This window comes from Culex pipiens, chromosome 3, assembly GCF_016801865.2.
Source record: "Culex pipiens pallens isolate TS chromosome 3, TS_CPP_V2, whole genome shotgun sequence".
In the NCBI taxonomy this organism is placed as follows: Eukaryota; Metazoa; Arthropoda; class Insecta; order Diptera; family Culicidae; genus Culex; species Culex pipiens.
Window position 1 is genome coordinate 29,190,476 of NC_068939.1, and position 20,875 is coordinate 29,211,350.

The following is a 20,875-nucleotide window of genomic DNA, read 5'->3' on the forward strand; positions in this document are numbered from 1 at the left end:
TAAGTTGGTTTGACCTGAGGAAATAAGGATACCCACAGGAAATCGGTAAACTGTATTATTTATTCTAAGGGGTAATTTTGGACCCTGATTTCGCATCTGGGTTTGAATTTTTGATTCCGGTTGAAAAAGACATATTTTTTTTGTGTCAAATTTCTCGTTGGATTTGAAGACGTTACTACGGTGGCTTAAAAAAAATTATAGAAAAATTTAATCAGTTTCATTTTTTCATTTTTTGTTACTAAACTGTTAAAGCGACTATTACAGTCCAGACTCGATTATCCGAAGGCCTGCAAAAATTGCACTTCGGATAATCGAAACTTCGGATAATCGAATCACGAAAAAAAAAATTTTCGTTGTCTTATTTTTGATTGTTGAGCTTAAGTATGACCCCTAAACTACTCTAAAGTGATTAAGAAATTTTAAATCCAAGATGGCGGCCAAAATGGCGGTGATTAAATATTTAAAAAAATGCATTTTTAATTAAAAAGGCATTCAACCATTCAAATTTGACTAAAATTAGGTTGCAGAATTGTTAAAAGATGTTATACAGTATGTAAAAAAAGTATTTACACCCCTTGGGCACTATGCACATTTTGTGATGAAACTTGTAAACAATTTAAAGTTTGACAGAAACCTAGTACTACGTTTTGTTCAGAAACTCATGCCGAACATTTTGCTATAAAAAGCTCATGAAAAGATGATTTCCATAAAAAGTTATATAACAAATACTATTACAGAAATCAAAAAAGGTGCAAAAAAAGTTTGTACACCTTTTGAAAAATTAACATAAATAATGTTATTTGTTGACAAATCACCATAAATCCAGTCCCCCATTTCCAAAAAGGCATCCTTGACTGTTTAAAAAAATAATTTGGATTGAATATAAAGTTTACTAACTACTAAGTATAATAGTTTATATAACTCTGGAAATTCTATATAAAACTTATCTAAACTTAATTTTGCAAACTTTTAATTCAACTAAATGTCAATATATTACCATAGAATTGCTAAATAAACATTTTGGAGTGGGTATAACACCGTTTTGGGGGTCTTTGTATCGATAGAATAGATTTTTCGTTGGAATTTCGTACCAACCCGGAATTACGTCGTCGGAAAATCCGCCGGCATCCGAACCGGTCCACAATTCACAAGTCAACCTATGTGACATCGGAAAGGGCATAAAATTTCCGATCTTTTGATACCCATACATCTAGGTTTTCTATAAAACCCACGTTTTTAAATACCTAGGCAAAAACGTTGTTATGGTTTCGTTTGAGCAACCTGCCAAAAATGTATGGACTTTCGTAATTTTTGTTCTCGTGGATCAAACTTACTTTTTGCCCAGGTATTTAAAAACGTGGGTTTTATAGAAAACCTAGATGTCTGGGTATCAAAAGATCGGAAATTTTATGCCCTTTCCGATGCCACATAGGTTGACTTGTGAATTGTGGACCGGTTCGGATGTCGGCGGATTTTCCGACGACGTAATTCCGGGTTGGTACGAAATTCCAACGAAAAATCTATTCTATCGATACAAAGACCCCCAAAATGGTGTTATACCCACTCCAAAATGTTTATTTAGCAATTTTATGGTAATATATTGACATTTAGTTGAATTAAAAGTTTGCAAAATTAAGATTAGATAAGTTTTATATAGAATTTCCAGAGTTATATAAACTATTATACTAAGTAGTTAGTAAACTTTATATTCAATCCAAATTATTTTTTCAATCAGTCAAGGATGCCTATTTGGAGTTGGGAGACTGGATTTATGGTGATTTGTCAACAAATAACATTATTTATGTTAATTTTTCAAAAGGTGTACAAACTTTTTTTGCACCTTTTTTGATTTCAGTAATAGTATTTGTTATATAACTTTTTATAGACATCATCTTTTCATGAGCATTTTGTAGCAAAATGTTCGGCATAAGTTTCTGAACAAAACGTAGTACTAGGTTTCTGTCAAACTTTAAATTGTTACATGTTTCATCACAAAATGTGCATAGTGCCCAAGGGGTGTAAATACTTTTTTTACATACTGTATGTAAGAAAATTAAATAACGCGAAATTTTTTTTTTGGTTATGATTCGATTATCCGAAGTCCCATATAAACCTTCGGATAATCGAACTTCGGATAATAGAACTTCGGATATTCGAAACTTCGGATAACCGAGTCTGGACTGTATGGAAAAAAATCAATTAAAACAAAATGTTGATTTTTGTAATCTCTAGAGTCATTCTCTGCCAAAACCGGAAATGGATTTAATTTGATGTTTTTTTATATGGCTCAAACTTTATGGGGGCCTTGCCTATGACTAATTTAGAAGTCATTTTGTGTCATTGGTTCACTCATACTGGTCTCCAGTATCCGAAAATCTTTAACTTTTGAATGAATTTTCTGATCAATTTGGTGTCTTGGGAATAAGGACTGAAGGTACTCCAAAAAAACCTTGCAGATTTTTTATTGACTTTGAAAAAAACTCATTTTTTACAAATACATATTTTTTTATTTTAGAACAAAAATTATATGTTTTAAGGGACCAACACCCGCAAATTATGAGCCATAGAGAAGTATGGTCGAAAATTTTGCCGCAGAGTTATGATTTTTTGAAAAAAGAACTTGATTTTCTGAAAAAAAAAAAAACTTTCATACATAAAATTGTGTTGACCTAATTATTTATGTAAATTTGCATTTGCAATCAAAAAGTACTTAACAAATTTTTTGATAAAGTGCCTCATTGTCAAGGTATAGCAACAAAAAGTTTGATTTTAGTGAAAATTTAGCAGTTTTACGAATTAAAAAATACTGACCATTTCTGAAAAAAAATAAAACTTCAGAAAATTTGCTACAAATTTGTCTAAAAGACATTGAAAACTGAACTCTGGTTGCTGTGATACAGCGGCTTAACCCTCCCTTAACCCGCCTCTAGGCGGGCTTCGATATAAAAAATCACAAAAAAAATCATCCAATTTTAGATCTTCAAAAAACATTGGAAAGAAGAACTCATAAAATTTTTGAAAATGTTATGGTTAAAAGTGTGACTTGTTTTATGTGACTTTATCAATGTTTTAAAAAATGTCATTTTTTCTGGGGTCGACTTTGGCTGTGATTTTCAATAACATTTTCTATATTTTATGTTAAAAAAGTATGCAGTAATTTTTGTATTGTCCCAGACTATGCCTCTATGATTTTTTTTATAATTTAATTGATAATGGTTTCATTCTATAGTAGAAAATGTGAAAAAGAAACAAAACATTGAAAAAGTGGCTGTAAAAACACGTCAAAACTATATAGCCAAAAGGTAATGATAAAAGGTGGTAGAATAAGCCAAATACTATCAGCAACAAAAATAAATTAAACAAGATAAATGCAAATTAAAAAACTAAAAACGAAACAAGAAAAACATTTAACAAGAAAAGTAAAGTTTTTCATAGAACAAAAGTTGCTCAAAATGAGCAACTGAACAAGGGAAAAATAAAAAAAATCGAAAAAAATTGAGCAGTAGAGGTAAAAAAAAATAAATAGCATAATTATTGAAATTTTTCAAGTCCAACTCAAACTAACCCTCCATTTTCAAAGGCTGATATCTCAGCAACTAATGGTCCGATTTTCAATGTTAAAAAATGAAACATTTGTGAAATTCTCCGATCTTTTAGAAAAAAATATATTATTTAAAATTTTGAGGTAAGACTAATATTTCAAAAGGGCCAAACATTCAATATTACTAATCACAATTAACGCTTCAAGAGTAAAAAAAAAAATTATTGGAATTATGGTTTTGCGAACGCAATTTTAATTAATAATATATATAATAGAGTTTCAAATTGCATACAGTGGATTCTCTCTTTATCGATATTAAAGAAACCGTGGAGAGCTGGAGGTATCAAATTATTAAACCAAAAAACAGAGCATTGAGCATTGCTAACTCCCAGTTTTCTTTGAATTCCAAATACCAAAATAAATTTAACTCAACCGTTGTATTTCCTCAATTTTTCCACTGCGAAAAATCCACGAAAAATCCAGCTTAATTTCCCCACACAACATCAACTTTGCTGCGCTCGTTCAAAAATTTAAACATCACTGCAATAACTACATCCAAACTTAACTAGCCTGACTGACTGCCGCCGCCGTCGTCGGTGCGGTTGATTCGGAAAACTCGAAAAATGGTGCCAATCCGGATAAATCCTTTTCCGCTTTATTCCTTTCCTCCCCCAAGGCGGCTCTCACAAAATGGTGGAAATGTTGAAGCAACTTTTCAATAGCTAGTTTTTTTTACTCCGCTCGTTGAAGGAGGAAAAGTTGCATCTCGAGAGAGAGAGCCAGCTTTAGAGGGGGAAAAAATTGGCAAGTTTGTAGTTCGGTGGTTACCGATAATGGCTCAAGTGTTTGGAGGATGGTTTCTTGGAGAAGAGAGGGATTTTCTTGCCTCGAGTGGAAATCTTTACTTTTCTTCTTCTTTAGGCTGGGATTTGTACAGCGAAAGAGAGAAGACGCTTTTGGGAAAGTTTTCTTGATGTTTTATGAAAGATGACTGAAAGAATAAAATGTAAACTTGACGCTTTCGCGAAGGAAAGCAAGGTGCTCAGGTTGGCTTTCGTAAGCTTCTTAAATGAAATTTAATTGCTAATTTATATTTTATGGGGCATCATTTTTTCTCCCAAATAAGAATGTGTTTTTAAATTATGAAGAATTGTGATAAAATATACATTCACGTTTGAGTGGAACACACGAAGAAAATATTTGGTAGTGCAGCGCTTTTTCTGGGTAATAAATATGAAAATAAAAAGTTGATCAACAGTTGTTTGTTGTTCATTGCTTTTCAAACATGAATCAGCAAAGCAATACTACAAAATATGAACCATGTTTTTAGATCTAAAAAGTATCAACCAACCATTGACCAACAACTTGTTTTAACCGCACACTAACATCTGGTGCTGAGCGCACTTGAAAAACTTTGTTTTTGCAATTCCGTCGTGAAACTACTTACTTTTCCTGTCATTCTTGAACGACGAAATAGCCTACTTTTCTGTACCAAAAATAACAGAATCGAATAGCAACACTTTTCAAAATAAATGCTGAAAAGTTCTACTTTTCAGCACTGAAATGGGTGCTGAAAAGTTGAACTTTTCAGCACTTGTTTTGAAAAGTAACACTTTTCAACATTTTTTTGATTTAAACGATTTATTGACAAAATACATGAAAATTCGACTTAAAATTTCACTCAATGGGTGTTTTTCGAAATTGCAAAAAATGTTGTATGGAACTCGTTGCAAAACTTGATTTTTTCAGCACTCGTCGTATTTATCCAACTCGGTGAACCTCGTTGGATAAATGTACGACTCGTGCTGAAAAAATCCTCTTTTTGCAACTTGTTGCATAAACTACTATTCTGCTCCGCAGATGGAATAACCATCGTATTTAGATCAGCACAGTTTGCAAACTTTTCAGCTCCGTCCGTCTCTATTGCTGAAACTATCCAATTTTCCTAGCATTAACCCACTCCCCGTCTCTTTTGCACCACCGCATGGCATGCACGCAAAAATCGCATCTTAAAACATTGTCTAACAAATTTTTGAATCAACAATTGAAAATGGCACTTTGGAGATGACTTTTCGAATTGTAACTCCCTAGTAAAAGTGCCATTTCGAAATGCTACCAACAACCTAGTTTCCAAACTACGATTATGGAATCCGCACTTGAATGTCCCATTTCTTCCCTGCAAAAACAAAAACAAAAAAATCCCATCCTCCCCAACTCCCCAACCCAATCCCTCAGTGGAACTTCCGGTTTTGATAACTCTGGCCGTGGTTACTATTTCGCCAGTCGGCCAGGCTCATCCTCATCATCATCATCGTCCCCATCGGCACCGTCATCACCATCCGCACCGGGATATCCTCAGCCAGCACCGGCACCGTCCTCGTCCCACCACTATCAACCCGCACCGCAGCCACCAGCCGCAGCTCATCGACCGGGAGGGCCTCCGACGGGCCCGGCCGGAACCTACACCAGCCAACCGATCGGATTCCACCAGCAACCTAGCGGGCCGAGCGAGCATCGACCGGACAGGCCGTGCTGTTCCGAGTGTTGCCAGCAGCGCTACCCGGCGGGACCGACCGGAACCGGGTCCGGGTACAACCGGCCACAGGAGCATCCGTCGCACCAGTACGGCAGTGGAGCCGGTGACCATGGGCGGCCCGGCTCGTGGAACTACCTGAGTGGAGCGGGAGGATCTACGGGAAGTGGTTCCGGTCATTCCGGCGGCCAGGACTACCACCAGGCGTCGTCGGCGGCCGGAGGACACTCCTCGTCGTCGTCGTCGCATTCCGCCGGAAGGCCAGACTATGGGGACCGGGGTGCTGGTTATGGTGCCGGTGGCGCTGCCGGATCAGCCGGACACAGGCCGGACGGGGGCGATCGGCAGCAAAAGTGAGTACACAGTTTGGACGGTTTGGAGGGAGTGTGTTTTCTTTTGGACGGGTTCTGTTTGCGATGCTGTCGTTGCTGGGGATTGGCTGAGGTTCAGGGGTTCTATAGTAAATTTGTTATATTTAAATATTTTGGTGAATGCATAAATCAAGTGGGTTTCAATTTAAAAAAAGAGACTACAGCTATTAGATTAAAGACAATAAATTACTCTAATTTGACTATTTTTGGCTCACTTTGTTCTAATTTGATGTCAAAGATTAGAGTATAAGAAATAAAAATATGTTTGTTTTTAAATTATCGGATAATCGATTTTTTGATAATCGCGATAATTCTCAAGACAAATCTCGCGTGCATTAAAAAAAATTAGAGCGTGTAATCATTCATATTTTTCATGTTTTCCGATTCACAACCCATTAAAAAATTAAGGGTGCACAGCAACGAAGGAAGTTGTTGTCTTCTTATTCCAAAATTGTCAAACTTACGAACCCAATCCTGCAATAACGGGATTGTAAAATTAATCAAACTTTGTTGTAAATTGCTTTGTGGACAGTACTTTAGGGGATGAATAAAAAAATATTTCGATAGTACCCGTAGTTTTGAAGATACTAAATTGTCTGTAACAAAAATCTGGGTGCAAAAGCTATGGTTGATGTGCACCGTTAAATCGAAAAATTTGTTTCCAAAACATATTTTTTCAATTGTTTTTTTATCACAGTTTTTTTTGTGAAAAAAGCTTATTAAGATTTTTCTAATGAATGCATAATAAAAAGAGAAAAAATAGTTATGAAGAAGACCTATTTAATAAATCAAAACGTTTTTTTTTTAATTTAACAGTTTATAACAAAACTATTAAATTTTTGCTTGAGTTGGAAGCTTAAAAACTAAACCATCTTTATTTTATATATATAAGTTTGATAAAAAAAAGTATTTTGAGCAAAAGAAGTTTCAAAATATTAGTGGTGTGGTGACTTGATCTCCCTTTAACCCTTTCAGGGCTGATGTATCATGACCCAAAAATCAAAATTTCCAAAACTAGCCTGGATTTTTTTTTTTAATTTGGCCAAAACATGTGTGGGGGTTTATTATGCTATGACCAAAGAAGCCATTTTTCATCTGAGCAGTTCTCTACGGAATCGGTCTTTTTTTTTAATTTTATTTTTTTGTATTTTTAATCCGGCTGAAACTTTTTTGGTGCCTTCGGTATGCCCAAAGAAGCCATTTTGCATCATTAGTTCGTTCATATAATTTTCCATACAAATTTGGCAGCTATCCGTACAAAAATGATATGTGAAAAATCAAAAATCTGTATCTTTTGAAGGAATTTTTTGATCGATTTGGTGTCTTCTACAAAGTTGTAGGTATGGATATGGACTACACTGAAAAAAAAAATGATACACGGTGAAAAAATTTGTGATTTTTTATTTCACTTTTTGTCACTAAAACTTGATTTGCAAAAAAACATATTTTTTTTTTTATATGTGTTTAAGAGGAAAACAAATGTCAACTTTTCAGAAATTTCCAGAGTGGGCTGTTAAAATATAAAACATTCGTGAAATGTTCGGATCTTTTCGAAAAAAATATTTTCAAAAATTTAAAATCAAGACTAACATTTTAAACGGGCAAAACATTCAATATTTCACCCTTTTAAAATGGTAGTCTTGATTTAAAATTTTTGAAAATATTTTTTTCGAAAAGATCGGAAAATTTTACGAATGTTTCATATTTAAACATTGTAAATCGGACCATTAGTTGCTGAGATATCGACATTAGAAAATGGTGGGTTGTTTGGGTGAGACTTAGAAAACATCAATTTTCCTGTTTTTTAACCTTTGCATGGCAATATCTCAGCAACTAAGGGTCGTATCAACAAAGTTCAAAAATGTAAAATATAGAGAATTTTATCAGCTCTTCAAAAATATTTTTTCAAAGGTGGGCAAACATGTGCACTTATTTAAAAAAATGAAAAACTGCTATTATTTTCAAAAAACTGGATTTAACTTGAAAACGATGCACTTTATCAAAATTTCACTAAAGTACTTTTAGATTGCAAATTTGATTTTACATCGAATAATGAAGTTGAAGAATTTTTAACGACCGACATTTCGATTTTTTTTAAAAAATAGTACTGATTACAAAAATAATAACTCGGTCAAAGATTTTTTGCACAACCTGGAAATTTCTGAAAAGTTGGCTTTTGATGTCCCCTAAAACATATCAAAATATAAAAAAATTAAAAATATAGTTTTTTTTTGCAAATCAAGTTTTAGTGACAAAAAGTAGTCCTTATCTATACCTACAACATTGACCAAGACACCAAATCGATCAAAAATATTTAGATTTTTTGTGAAACTTTGTTGTACAGTACCGCATAAATTTTTTTCGGAGAAAAATCAAAATATAAAAAAATTAAGGATATTGTTTGTTGCAAATCAAGTTTTAGTGACAAAAAGTAGTCCTTATCTATACTTACAACTTTGCCCAAGACACCAAATCGATCAAAAAATCGATTAAAATTATTTAGATTCTTTGTGAAACTTTGTTGTACAGCACCGCATAATTTTTTTTTCGGAGAAAAAAAAAGTTTCGTCAATACTTAGATATTTTGAAAACTAATGATTGCAAAACAACTGGGGACGGTGTTAAATGCACTTTTAAACACTTTTTTTATTCAAATGTTAATACTATGGCTCGTAATTTACATTTTTAAACTTTTTATTTTTTTGCCCCCCTTCCTTCGACTTTGACCAGAGTCGAGGGACATAAACGAAAAAAAAAATATTTGCAACGGCCTTATTAGATTTTGTAAATGTTTTAGTCAATTAAGCAAAGCTTAATGCCTTAGGAAATTGAAAAAATATTTTATTTTTGAAAAATGAAATTTGCAACTGAAAAATAATTTAAAATTAGTTTATTTTCGAGTTAAAGCCATTTTTTGTTTGATTTTGAGAAAATATAATCAGTTTTCGATTTTTGACTTGTGCTGTATTCTAATTTTTTTTAAAGGATGAGAGAATTTCATACAAATTTTACTCAGAAATATTCAAGATTGATCTTTTCGTTCCTAAGATACAGCCATTGAAGAGTAATACTTAATTTTAAAATGACGATTTTTCAGGTTATTATAATTCGTATTAATAATTAATTCGTAAAATCATCGAAAAAAAATTACAAATGTTTCAAATTCTTGATTTTCAGTTTTGTTAATTTTTTTTTCTCATAAAATTATTTTTATTAGGTCCTTTTCGGTACTGGGACCTGGTTAGGACCGAGTCGGCTTTTGTAATTACATTTGACTTAATAATTACAGAGGATCTTGTGTGTAAATGTTAGTGGGAGGGGAGCCGATTACCCGCGGCCTACTCGGGGTTAGTAGGGAAGGGATTGATGTTAAAGACAAGGCGTGGGAAGGAAAGGGGGATTGTGTAGGGGTCTTGGTTGGCTCTGCTGGCCTTTGCTTTTGTCCTCAGCCGCAACTCGGTGTCCAGCTGCTGGGGCGTTCTTGCTTTGCTTCCGGTGCAAACCAGAAACGACGGCTTTGTGCGAAGGCGAGTTATACTAACAGAAGGAAAACTAACTGAAGGAAAACTAACTGAAGAAAAACTAAATGGATATTTTGGAATCTAAGAGGAACTGATAGATCGGATAGAGAACATCAAGGTCTAGTTGAGATAACGCGTCTCGCATCGGGATTTCTGGTGGTCTTCCTCGGGCCCTGAGGGTATCTTTCAGCTTAATTCTGTGAACATGGTGATCTGGACACGCCCATACGAGATGGTCGATGTCCTGATAACCCTGCCCACAGTCGCAAAGGTTCGTATCACTCATGTTGATACGGTAAAGATGAGCCTTGGACGAGTAATGGTTCGACATAAGGCGGGACATCGTTCTGATGAATCCACGCGTCAAGTCCATTCCCTTGAACCAGGCTTTTCTTTGCACCTTAGGTCGTATGGAATACATCCAACGTCCCTTGGTGTCGCCGTCCCATTGTGTTTGCCAATCCAGAAGCGCACGCTGCCTCGGAAAACCGTAGCATTCTTGTAGGCTAATTGGCCTTTCAAAAATGTCTCCACTCTCAGCACCCTTCTTGGCGAGCAAGTCCGCTTTTTCATTACCCGGAATCGAGCAATGAGCGCGGACCCACACCACCGTGATGTTGAAGGACTGAGCCGCCAGGTTGTTTAAAGTCTTACGTATTTCCGTGAGGAAAAACGTAGACTCCCTGGTCGGCTTCAGAGTCCGGATAGCCTCAACAGAGCTAAAGCTATCGGTGAAGATGAAGTAGTGGTCAGGTGGCATGGTCTCGATGATTCGCAGTGCGCAGTAAACCGCGGCTAACTCTGCGACGTAAACCGAACTCGGGTCCTTCAGCTTAAAGAACAGCTGATAAGATTCATGATAAACACCGAAGCCCGTACAGCCGTCGAGCTTGGAGCCATCGGTGAAGAATCTGTTGTTTGGAGGAACATGGTTGTACTTTGATGCGAAGATCGACGGTACAACTCCCCGCAGAAGATGGTTTGGGATACCGCGAGTATCGGATTTCATGGACGTGTCGAAGCCAATCAGGGTGCTGCTGGTTAACGCAGGCGTGCGCTGTACCGTTGTGCTCGGGCTCCACTCCCACGATGACATAAAGTCATAATATAGAAGCATGCGCCGAGACTCAACGTGAAGGTTCAGCAACGTTTCAAAGTTGTCAATTACCAGTTTATTCCTGTAATCACACCGGATCAGGAACCGGTAAGACAGTTCGTAGTAACGAGTTCGCAGAGGCAACACTCCCGCCAAGACCTCGAGGGTCATGTTGTGAGTTGAGTGCATGCATCCCAAGACAATACGAAGACTTCGGTACTGTATCCGCTGGAGAACCAACAAGCGTGATTTCGCAGCTGTTTGGAAGCAGAAATTGCCATATTCCAGCACCGAAAGTATCGTTGTCTTGTACAGTCGAAGCAGGTCAGAAGGATGAGCACCCCACCGGTTGCCAGAGACGCTGCGCAGAAAATTAGTTCTTTGCAGGCACTTTTGCTTCAGGTAGTTAATGTGCTTCCCCCATGTTCCCTTTTGATCAAAGATGGTACCCATGTACATGAAGTGGTCCGACTGCTCGATAGTCTTTCCCGAAAGAGAAAGATTGAGCTGCGGCGGTTCATGCTTCCCCGTAAAAACGACCAGTTCCGTCTTCTCCGGAGAGAATTCAATACCCTTTCCAACTGCCCAATGGGCCAAGTTGTTCAGGGTATCTTGCAAGGGTTCTAGCAGATCGGCTTCCTTCTTGGCAGCGATTGAAACCACTGCGTCATCTGCGTACTGTATAAGGGTGCAGTCTCCGGTCAAGCAATCATCGATATCGCTGACGTAGAAGTTATACATGGATGGACTTAGGCGTGAGCCTTGTGCCAAACCCATGTAACTTATCCGGGTGATTGCCAGATCACCTTGCACAAAGTGCATGTGTTTTTCTGACAACAGGTTGATGAGGAAGTTGCACATCGTCGGATTGAGACCGCTCCGCCGCAGCTTTACTCCCAACACATCGATGGAGACTGAATCGAATGCACCCTTGATGTCTAGGAAGACAGAAGCCATTTGCTGTTTTTTACCACGGGCTATGTCGATTCCTGTGGCCAGCAAGGCTAGACAGTCGCTTGTTCCCTTGCCTCTCCGGAAGCCATACTGCGTGTCTGACAGCAAGTGCTCTCGTTCCATCCATGGTTCGAGGCGGTCGAGGATCATCTTCTCCAGCAACTTGCGTAGACACGACAGCAAGCTGATTGGACGATACGAGTTGTGGTCGGACGCCGGCTTACCGGGCTTTTGAATGGCAACCACCCGGACCTGTCGCCATTCGTGTGGAATTATGTTCTGCTCCACCAACGTGTTGAACAGATTCAACAGACGCTGCTTGGCGACGTCCGGAAGATTCTTCAGCAAGCTGAACTTGATCTTGTCCGGACCAGGAGCAGTGTTGTTGCCCGTCAATAGTGCTATGGAGAGCTCTACCATCGAGAAGGGAGGATTAGAATCGCTCCCATCAACAACGTCGAATGATGGTTGTGTCGGCACCGAGTCCGGGCACACCTTCTTGGCGAAATCCAATATCCACTTGTCCGATTTTTCCACACTCTCGTTCGGAACGGAACCTCTACGCATGGCCCTCGCAACGCGCCACAGAGTGCTCATGGACGTATCTGCTGGTAGTCCTTCAACGAACTCCCGCCAGTACATTCGCTTCTTCCGCTTCAGAGTATTACTGTACCTGCGATCAAGAGCTCTGTACTTTTGGAAGTTCGCTCGGATTCCACACTTGCAGAAGTCCACATAAGCTTCTGACCTGGCCGCCGAGAGATCCGTACACTCCTTGTCCCACCAGGGAAGTGGAGGGCGCGTTCGGATGTACGGTCCCGGGACGGGTTTCGTCTGAGCTTGTAACGCACTGTCATAGATCAAATTAGCCAGAAACGCATATTCTTCAAGCGGTACCAACCCTGCTTGCAACTCAACTCCAATGGAGACTGCCTCCGCGTACTGTTTCCAGTCGATATTTCGCGTCAGATCGTAAGGCATCTCCACCGTTGTCGATTGCTGTGGGCCATGGCTAACCAGAATAGCGATCGGCAAATGATCACTGCCACGAGGATCTTGGAGCACGTTCCAGTCACAAAGAATTGCCAGACTGTTGGAACAGAGCGACAAGTCGATGGCACTCGCCTTCGTACCGGACGTGGATGACGTTGGTGGTGTTGCAATCCGCGTAACTTGCTTGTCCCTGTTTAGGAGGGTCATCTGGAAGTCGTCGCACAGTTCATGAATCAGATGAGGGTCTGTCTTGTGACTTCCCCACTCGGTGCTGTGAAGATTAAAGTCACCCAGAACCAGTCGCGGAGCCTGCAACAGCTCAAGCATACCCCACAACTTTTGTCGAGTTAACGACACCTGTGGAGGAACGTAGACGGACACAATGCAAATGTCCAGTCCTCTGATCCTGGCCTGTACTGCGACTGCTTCGATTCCTCCTAGCTTCGGGAGCGTGACCTTTCTAAAAGTGTGGCATTTCCTGACCCCAATCAGTACGCCTCCACCTCTATTTGGCCCTGCCCTGCTCTCTGTGATGATGTTGTACCCCCGGAAAGCTGGCGTCTCATCTCCGATAAGAAACGTTTCGCTCAGCGCAAACACATCACAGTCCCGTTCAAATGCGAATTGTTGAAAATCGTTTAACTTGGGGGTTAAACTTCTACAATTCCATTGTAGAAAGGAGATGCCGTTTTTCGTTTTTGGTGTATTACCCATCAAAGGAAATGAACGACAAGAGGGGCATCGTGCTAGCAAGCTGTTTCCCGATGTGTCTAGCGAGAGGCTCAAACCGCTTTATGATTAAACGCGTCGGTTCACTCACAAAAGAGCACAGCCATTCCACGATTGTGGAAAAAGGAAGGACTCCTTTGAAGGCATCGGTGATCGGATTCGGTTGAGGAACCGGTTTCAGGGGGATCTTTGGCAGCTTGGGAACGGGCTTCAGCGGCTTGGGAACTGGCTTCGGTACCGGCTTCGGAGCGGGCTTACCCGACGGACCGAAAGGAAAATCCTCCTCGAAGTTCAACGAGTCACTTTCCTTACCCTTGCCGCCAGCGGCTTTCCTGGACTTGGAAGCCTTGTTGCGCTTCGGGTTTGGCCCGGAAGAGTCACTTTCCTCGTCTCTCTGGAAGAGGACCTCCACATCGGAATCTTCGTCCCCCGAATCTTCGTCCGCCAAAGGAGCGAAGCGATTGGGATGGGTCACCTGACTAAGGATTTCCGCGAAGGACTTCTTGGAGCGTTCCCTCAAGGATCGCTTCATCTTGTCCTCGCGCTCCTTGTACTTTGGGCACTGCCGAGTTTTGTGCGGTTCCCCGCCACAAAGCAGGCATTTTTCAGCCTGCTTTTGGCATTCCACGTCCTTGTGGGGGCCGGCGCACTTTGAGCACTTGCTCTTGTTGCTGCAGTAGGTCTTGGTGTGTCCCAACTGCTGGCAGTTTTCGCAGCTCATCACTCGCGGAACGTACAATCGAACTGGAAGCCGAAGCTTGTACAGCTCAATGTAGTCCGGCAGAGCTGACCCTGCAAAAGTCACCCGGAACGAGGCAGAAGGAATGAACTTCTTCTGGCCACCCTCGGTGGTGACGTTGCCCAGTTGCCGGCACTCGAGTACCTCCACAGCTGGAAGTTTAGGGTTCTTGAAGCGTCCCACCGCCCTTGAGAGGTCGACAAGCGACAGACTGTCATCGGTCACCACGCCGTCGATCTCGACTTTGTGGGCCGGAATCCAAACACGGTACTCAATGCTGAACCGCAGATCAGTAACGATCTGATTAGCTTGCACCGCGGAGTTCACGATCACGCGGAGCTTGCTCTTGTTCAGCTTGGTACATTCGACCACCCCAGGATAGTGCTTCTGCAAATCCTTGGTGATCTGTACAAAGTTTAACGGCTTCTGTTTGGGCCGGAAGAAGACCACCCATTCCGTTTGCGATCCCTCTTGATACTGACGAGGACGAGGAATCGGTTTTTGGGAATGAGGATTCAGGGGCGGAGGGGGATTTGGATCCGGATTCGGCACCGGTGTTTTAGGAGGAATTGGATCTGGATTGGGAGAAGGAATTGGGTTTGGAGTCAAGGGGGGATCTGGAGTCAAGGGAGGAATCGGTGGTTGAGGGGGAACCGGATTCGGATCTGATTTAGGACGCTTTCGCTTCTTCCTCTTAGACCCGTCCGTGGATCCCCCTTTACCGTCAGCATCCTTATCCTTCAGGAAGTGGTCCCTGTTGGTGGTGTTTGAAGGAACTCCCGAGACAGAGTCCTCCATTTCCACGTCCTCGTCACCATCAATGGTTGAATCGAAATCAGATTCCTCGTGTTCCGACTCGGTCGGATCCATGATTGAGGAAAAAACGGAAGAAAACTAATCAAAACCAAAAATAAGACTAAAATAACGCAGAAGAAATGAGAAAAAAAAATCTAACAGGAAAAAAAAAAACTATGAGAAAAGAAAAAAAAAACTAAAAGAAAACAAAAAACTCGCCTTTCGCACTCACCGCCGAACTGGCCGCACTGGCTGCCGCCCGCAGCGGGATGCGCGGGAAGCTCGTTTGCGCGCGCTTGTTGTTGTTGTTGTGCTGCCTGCTGCCAGCCACGTAAACAACGGGGTTGTCTCCGACCTGGCCTGGCCGAAAACTGGTCCGCCGACCGCAGTCGACTCTCCGGGGCCGATTCCACCGACCAACGACCGTCTCTCGCCTCAGCTGCCTCCGCGGCCGCTGCTGCTCACTCCTGCTGCTGCTGCTCGGATGCAGGAACTCGTTCCTCTTCCGCTGCTGCAACGCCGCCGTGTCCACGACGACCAGATTGTGGCTTCTCTGACCACCGGAACGGGCTTGTCCGCTCGCACACGCCTCGGAATCGCCGTGAAAAACGCACCAAACACACCGCGAAAAAACACGACTAACCGCTGAGACTTCTGCCGGAGCAATGAGTTTTGTTAATTTTCATAAATTACATAAAATAAGAATGTTAAATGAAAGAAATCGAAAATCTAAATTATTTAAATTAAGAACAACCTCAAGCAATTTTACAAATATTTTAAAGGAATCCATCGACGAAATACTAAAACTTTCAATGAAACAAAAAACTGGTTTTAGTAACTCAAAAATGCAGGGAACAAGTTTACCAAAACAATTTTTTTAACAATTGATTGAGTACATAGGTTGTTTAATGTTAACAGGTTTGTTTTGTTAAAAAATATTAAATTTAGTTTATTTAACAGACTAAGATTGGGTTCTTAACAAATAAAAACAAAGAAACAATAACCTTAACCTTTTTCATAATTCATTTCGGAAATTGAATGCAAAGTACTTACAAGTACTTAATTTTCTCACGTGACGTCAAAAAACCTCGTCGAAAAATCATGCACTTACGATTTTTCCCAAGTGGTGTTCGTGAGAAAACTCAATCACTCCCCGCAGATCGAACCAATCCCCGGCTAGGCAGCTTAGCATCGCAACGGTGCATTTCGGTGAATGCAACGAAAATTGCACTTTTCTGAGCTCTTCTACGGCACACCACCACAAGAATGCATTGCCTGCACACCCACCACTGCTCACATGCTACTGGAAGATGCATGGTTCTTCTGGGAGAAAAGTGAAGCAAGGAAAAAATCTCCCCTGAAGTAAATTTGCTTCCGCCAGCAGGAAAAGTGCTTTTCCGTTCGCTAATAGCATCAGACAGAATCGCACCCTTTTCCTTTTGGGAAGTGTTTTCTTTTTTTGCTATATTTCTTATTTTTCAGCCAAAAAGTACCATAACAATATATTATGTCCCGTTTTGCCCCACCTCCAGAGTCGTTCCTCGCACGTTCAATTTTCTGCACACTTTTCCCCCCTTCCAGTAGACGAAAAACGAAAAGTTGAGAAACCAAGTGGTGTAAGGAAATTTTCGTAGCACGTTTTTTTTATTCGTTTCTCCAGTACTAAAACTCTGCATGTGGAAAAAAACGAAAATTGCATGTGCATTAGGCCGTCCCAAAAAAATGAAAAATTGTCAAATCTTCGGTGCTCACCCCTAGAATGATAGATAAGGATGTCAGGAACAATGTTTTCATACAACAAAAAATTCCCAAAAATGGTTTACAACTTGCGCGCGAAGCTTGAATGAAAAAAGTGCATTTTTCGAGTATTTTTCAGAGATGCGAGTAACAATCATACTAAAGTCATTCAAATTTGGTCGCCTTGGGCTTCAAGTTATAGTTTAATGTTCGCTGAACAAATTCCTATACAGACATAGTCCATAAAAGCTTGTGTTTGGGCATGGCAGGGCGTTTTAGGGAGAAAAAAATGTATTTTTTATCCAAAAAAATCAAAAATCACTCCCCAAAACGAGCCAAAAAATTTTGCAGCCAAAACTAATGCTTTCAGCTTATAGTAAATTTTACGGAGATCACTTTGATTTTTTTAACATTCAATTTATGTCCACGCAAAGCCGAGATATTTGAATTTTAGTGAACAAAAAGTGACGAATTTTCAAAATTCTTGGTATATAAGCGTTTTTAGCATAAAACATTGGCTACTATGATTACAAACGGGAAGGCATTTATTTTGGATATTTTTATTTTGCTCGCTCAAAAACGATATTTGTTAATAACATTTCATGAAAAAACATGAGATTTTCTCACAATGTGACGTAAACGACAAATAATCATAAATCAAAATAAATTTTTTTAAAGTTCATATCTCCAAGCTGTGAACATGATTTTTTTCGAATAAAACAAATAAATTTATAAAAAACTTATTTTTTCAAAAAAAGTTACCCATTAGAGCTTTATTTGTTCATATCGAGAAGAGCACAGAGCAGTACTTATAAATATGTCATTTACGTCACATTGTGAGAAAATCTCATGTTTTTTCATGAAATATTATTGACAAATATCGTTTTTGAGGGAGCAAAATAAAAATATCCAAAATATATGCCTTCTCGTTTGTAATCATAGTAGTCCATGTTTTATGTCAAAAGCGCTTATATACTACGAATTTTGAAAATTCGACACTTTTTGTTCACTAAAATGCAAATATCTCAGATTTGCGTGGACATAAATTGAATGTTAAAAAAAGCAAAGTGATCTCCGTAAAATTTCCTATAAGCTGAATGCATTAGTTTTGGCTGCAAAATTTTTTGGCTCGTTTTGGGGAGCGATTGGTGAAAATTTTTAGCTAAAAAATACAAATTTTTCTCCCTAAAACGCCCTGCCATGCTCAAACACAAGCTTTTATGGACCATGTATTGACAGGAATTTGTTCAGGGGACCTTAAATTATAACTTGAAGCCCAAGGCGACCAAATTTGAATGACTTTAGTATGATTGTTACTCGCATTTCTGAAAAATACTCGAAAAATGCACTATTTTCATTCAAGCTCCGCGCGCGAGTTGTAAACCATTTTTGGGAATTTTTTGTTGTATGAAAACATTGTTCCTGATATCCTAATCTATCATTCAAGGGGTGAGCACCGAAGATTTGACAACTTTTCATTTTTTTGGGACGGCCTAATGTGCATTGCACCTGATGGGTTTTTTCGCTGCAACAACCGTGCCTGAGAAATGACTGCAGCAGTAAAGGAATTTTGCGGAACATTCGAGGACGAGAATGGGAGCAATTTTGGTTTTATTTTTTATATTCTTATATCTTGCAGATTTTTATAAAAAAAAATCGAACTCACAATATAAGTGTTCATGGTTTTCTGTGAAATTGATAAATGTTAATATTTAATTCGGAATTTAAATGAAGTGTTAGCAGTTTTATCCAAACAATTCCTCGAAAGCTTAATCTGGCTTCAATCCAAACGCACCGGTTCCGAGAATCCTTTAGACTTCCACCTGAAGATTCATACATTCCTCGAGGCACACCTCAAGAATGTAGACAGTTCCACCGTAAGCGAGAACTTCCTCTCACTCACCGAAAGAAAATGTGTTTGATATCCAAATCCAGACACGCTGCTGCTCGTTAGTTTAACCCCCCGAAAGAATTTCCCAGAATTTTCCGGATGGAATTTTTCAACACAATTAGCATAAAATGCATCTCTCCTAGAGTGGTGAATCGGATTAAGGCTCTGACTTATTAAGGCAATCCCAAAAAGCCATCATCTCTTCACGTATGTTTTACGAGATATTTCCTTCTCTCTGACAAAGTTAGCAGCAGTACTGAAAATGGCTTCCATTTGCCTTAGCAGGAGGAGACCCAAGGATCGAGCTAATAAATTCAATTGTAGCAAAGTGACACTGACTGCAAAATGCTAACAAAACACGTGTCCTAGCTCCAGTCGTTGATTTCTTCCCCTCTATACCTCACAGAGGAAGACGAAGAAGCCATGATGAAGATAGAACTTCCGGACCGGCCCCCGACTGTGCTTTGACCAAGACTGGGGACATGGTTGAAGAAAAAAAAAGAGTCCACCTTTTCCCAGGATTCGGGCAATTCTCGGAATCGAGAAGTACAAACAGAACCCCGAAATGCACTTGCATTTGGAGGCAGAAACTCCTGTCCTGTTTGGTTTGCTTTTTGGGTTGAAACGTAAGGTTGGAAATGAAGGGGGGAGGGATCCTGTTGTTGTGGGCTGGTAAGAAAGAGTGCTTCCTATCACTTGAGATAAAATGTAAATTTGTTTTGTTACACACCGGGTGAGCGTCGAGAAGGACGATGACTTTCTCTTGGAATGAATTGTGATGTGGTTTGCATAGAGTTGTTCAATATTAGTTTGGTTTTTATTTCACAAAAAAAAATCACCAGCTTTATTTTAATAAATACTTATTGAATTCTAAATGAAATTTAACCCGTTTGGTTTTTGCTAGTTTTGAGCCCCATCACGATTTTTGCATTTTACAAAAACCTCATGAGCTCATAGTCCGTGTTCCAGGGAACAACTTTGCCGAAGAGTGCGAAAAGATCCGACCACTTTTTAAAATGTTACAGATTTCATAACGCCGCCGCTGAAAACTTCAACTTTTTCTTCAAGCATTTCTAGCAACCATCAGCTTGCTTGTTTAGGGGCAGGGGAGGCAGAATGGTCCGCCTAAGTAAAATGCGCCAAAAACCATAGAAAACATAAAAATTTATGAATTCAGTGTAGTAGGCTTATGCTTTGGGATGTTCCCTTCAATGTTATATACTTGGTTGATGAAATTTTTTAGCTTAAAACTTTTTTTGAGCCACTTTAAAAAAAAAGTTTTTTCGACTACTTTTCTAGGGTGCGGGGCAGAATGGGCCACCTTAGAAAACAAGCCATTTCGTCTAATACAACGTTGAAGGGAGATAAGAAATGACTTAAGGGACCTTTCTAACATAGTTTCCATGAAGTTAGACAACTTTTATAAAAATAGTCACTTAACAAAACAAACATTTTTGAAAATAGTGTTGAAATGTTGAAATAAGAAACTATTTTTACAAATAAGCATCAAAACAAGTAAAAAATCAACTAATGTTGCATTAAACGTGATTTGTGAAGCTACAAGGAGTGAAACAATCCATTTAGCTCAAATTTCGTGACTTTTGAATGTTTTTATAAGGCAGGATAAGGGTGGTCCATTCTGCCCCCAAGTGGAATTTAATTTAACACTTCCACCACCAAGCCTCTAAATGATTTGAAGGTTCCGTTGTTGTTTGTTTACCTTGGTAGTAACCTCTAGTAACATTATAAGCATTGAACAAACTTTTACAAACAATCATACTTTTCAGAAAGCTTATTTAGAAGCCTCGAAATAAACAACATTTGCGTGGTTTTGTCAATTATTTACATTTTTGCTCATAATTCGAAAAATAAAATGAATTCAAACGTCGTTTTCGGTATGGTGATGTTATTTGACGTCCTTTATAAGACCGTTGCCTTACAGTTGGTCTAAATCCATTCTAAAGCCCAAACCCAA

General features: G+C 39.4%; 1 protein-coding gene across 3 annotated transcripts in view; it reads left to right on the forward strand.

Annotated features, from left to right (window-relative positions):
- Positions 1 to 20,875, forward strand: part of LOC120426173 (pro-resilin) — an 80,934-nt gene that overhangs the window by 45,092 nt on the left and 14,967 nt on the right. For 2 of the 3 annotated variants that reach the window (XM_052710511.1, XM_039590891.2), the window contains exon 5: positions 5,777 to 6,427. In XM_052710511.1, the coding sequence (XP_052566471.1) occupies positions 5,777 to 6,427 (651 nt within the window). The remainder of the gene's footprint in view (positions 1 to 5,776; positions 6,428 to 20,875) is intronic. The other variant, XM_039590896.2, reaches the window with a different exon arrangement.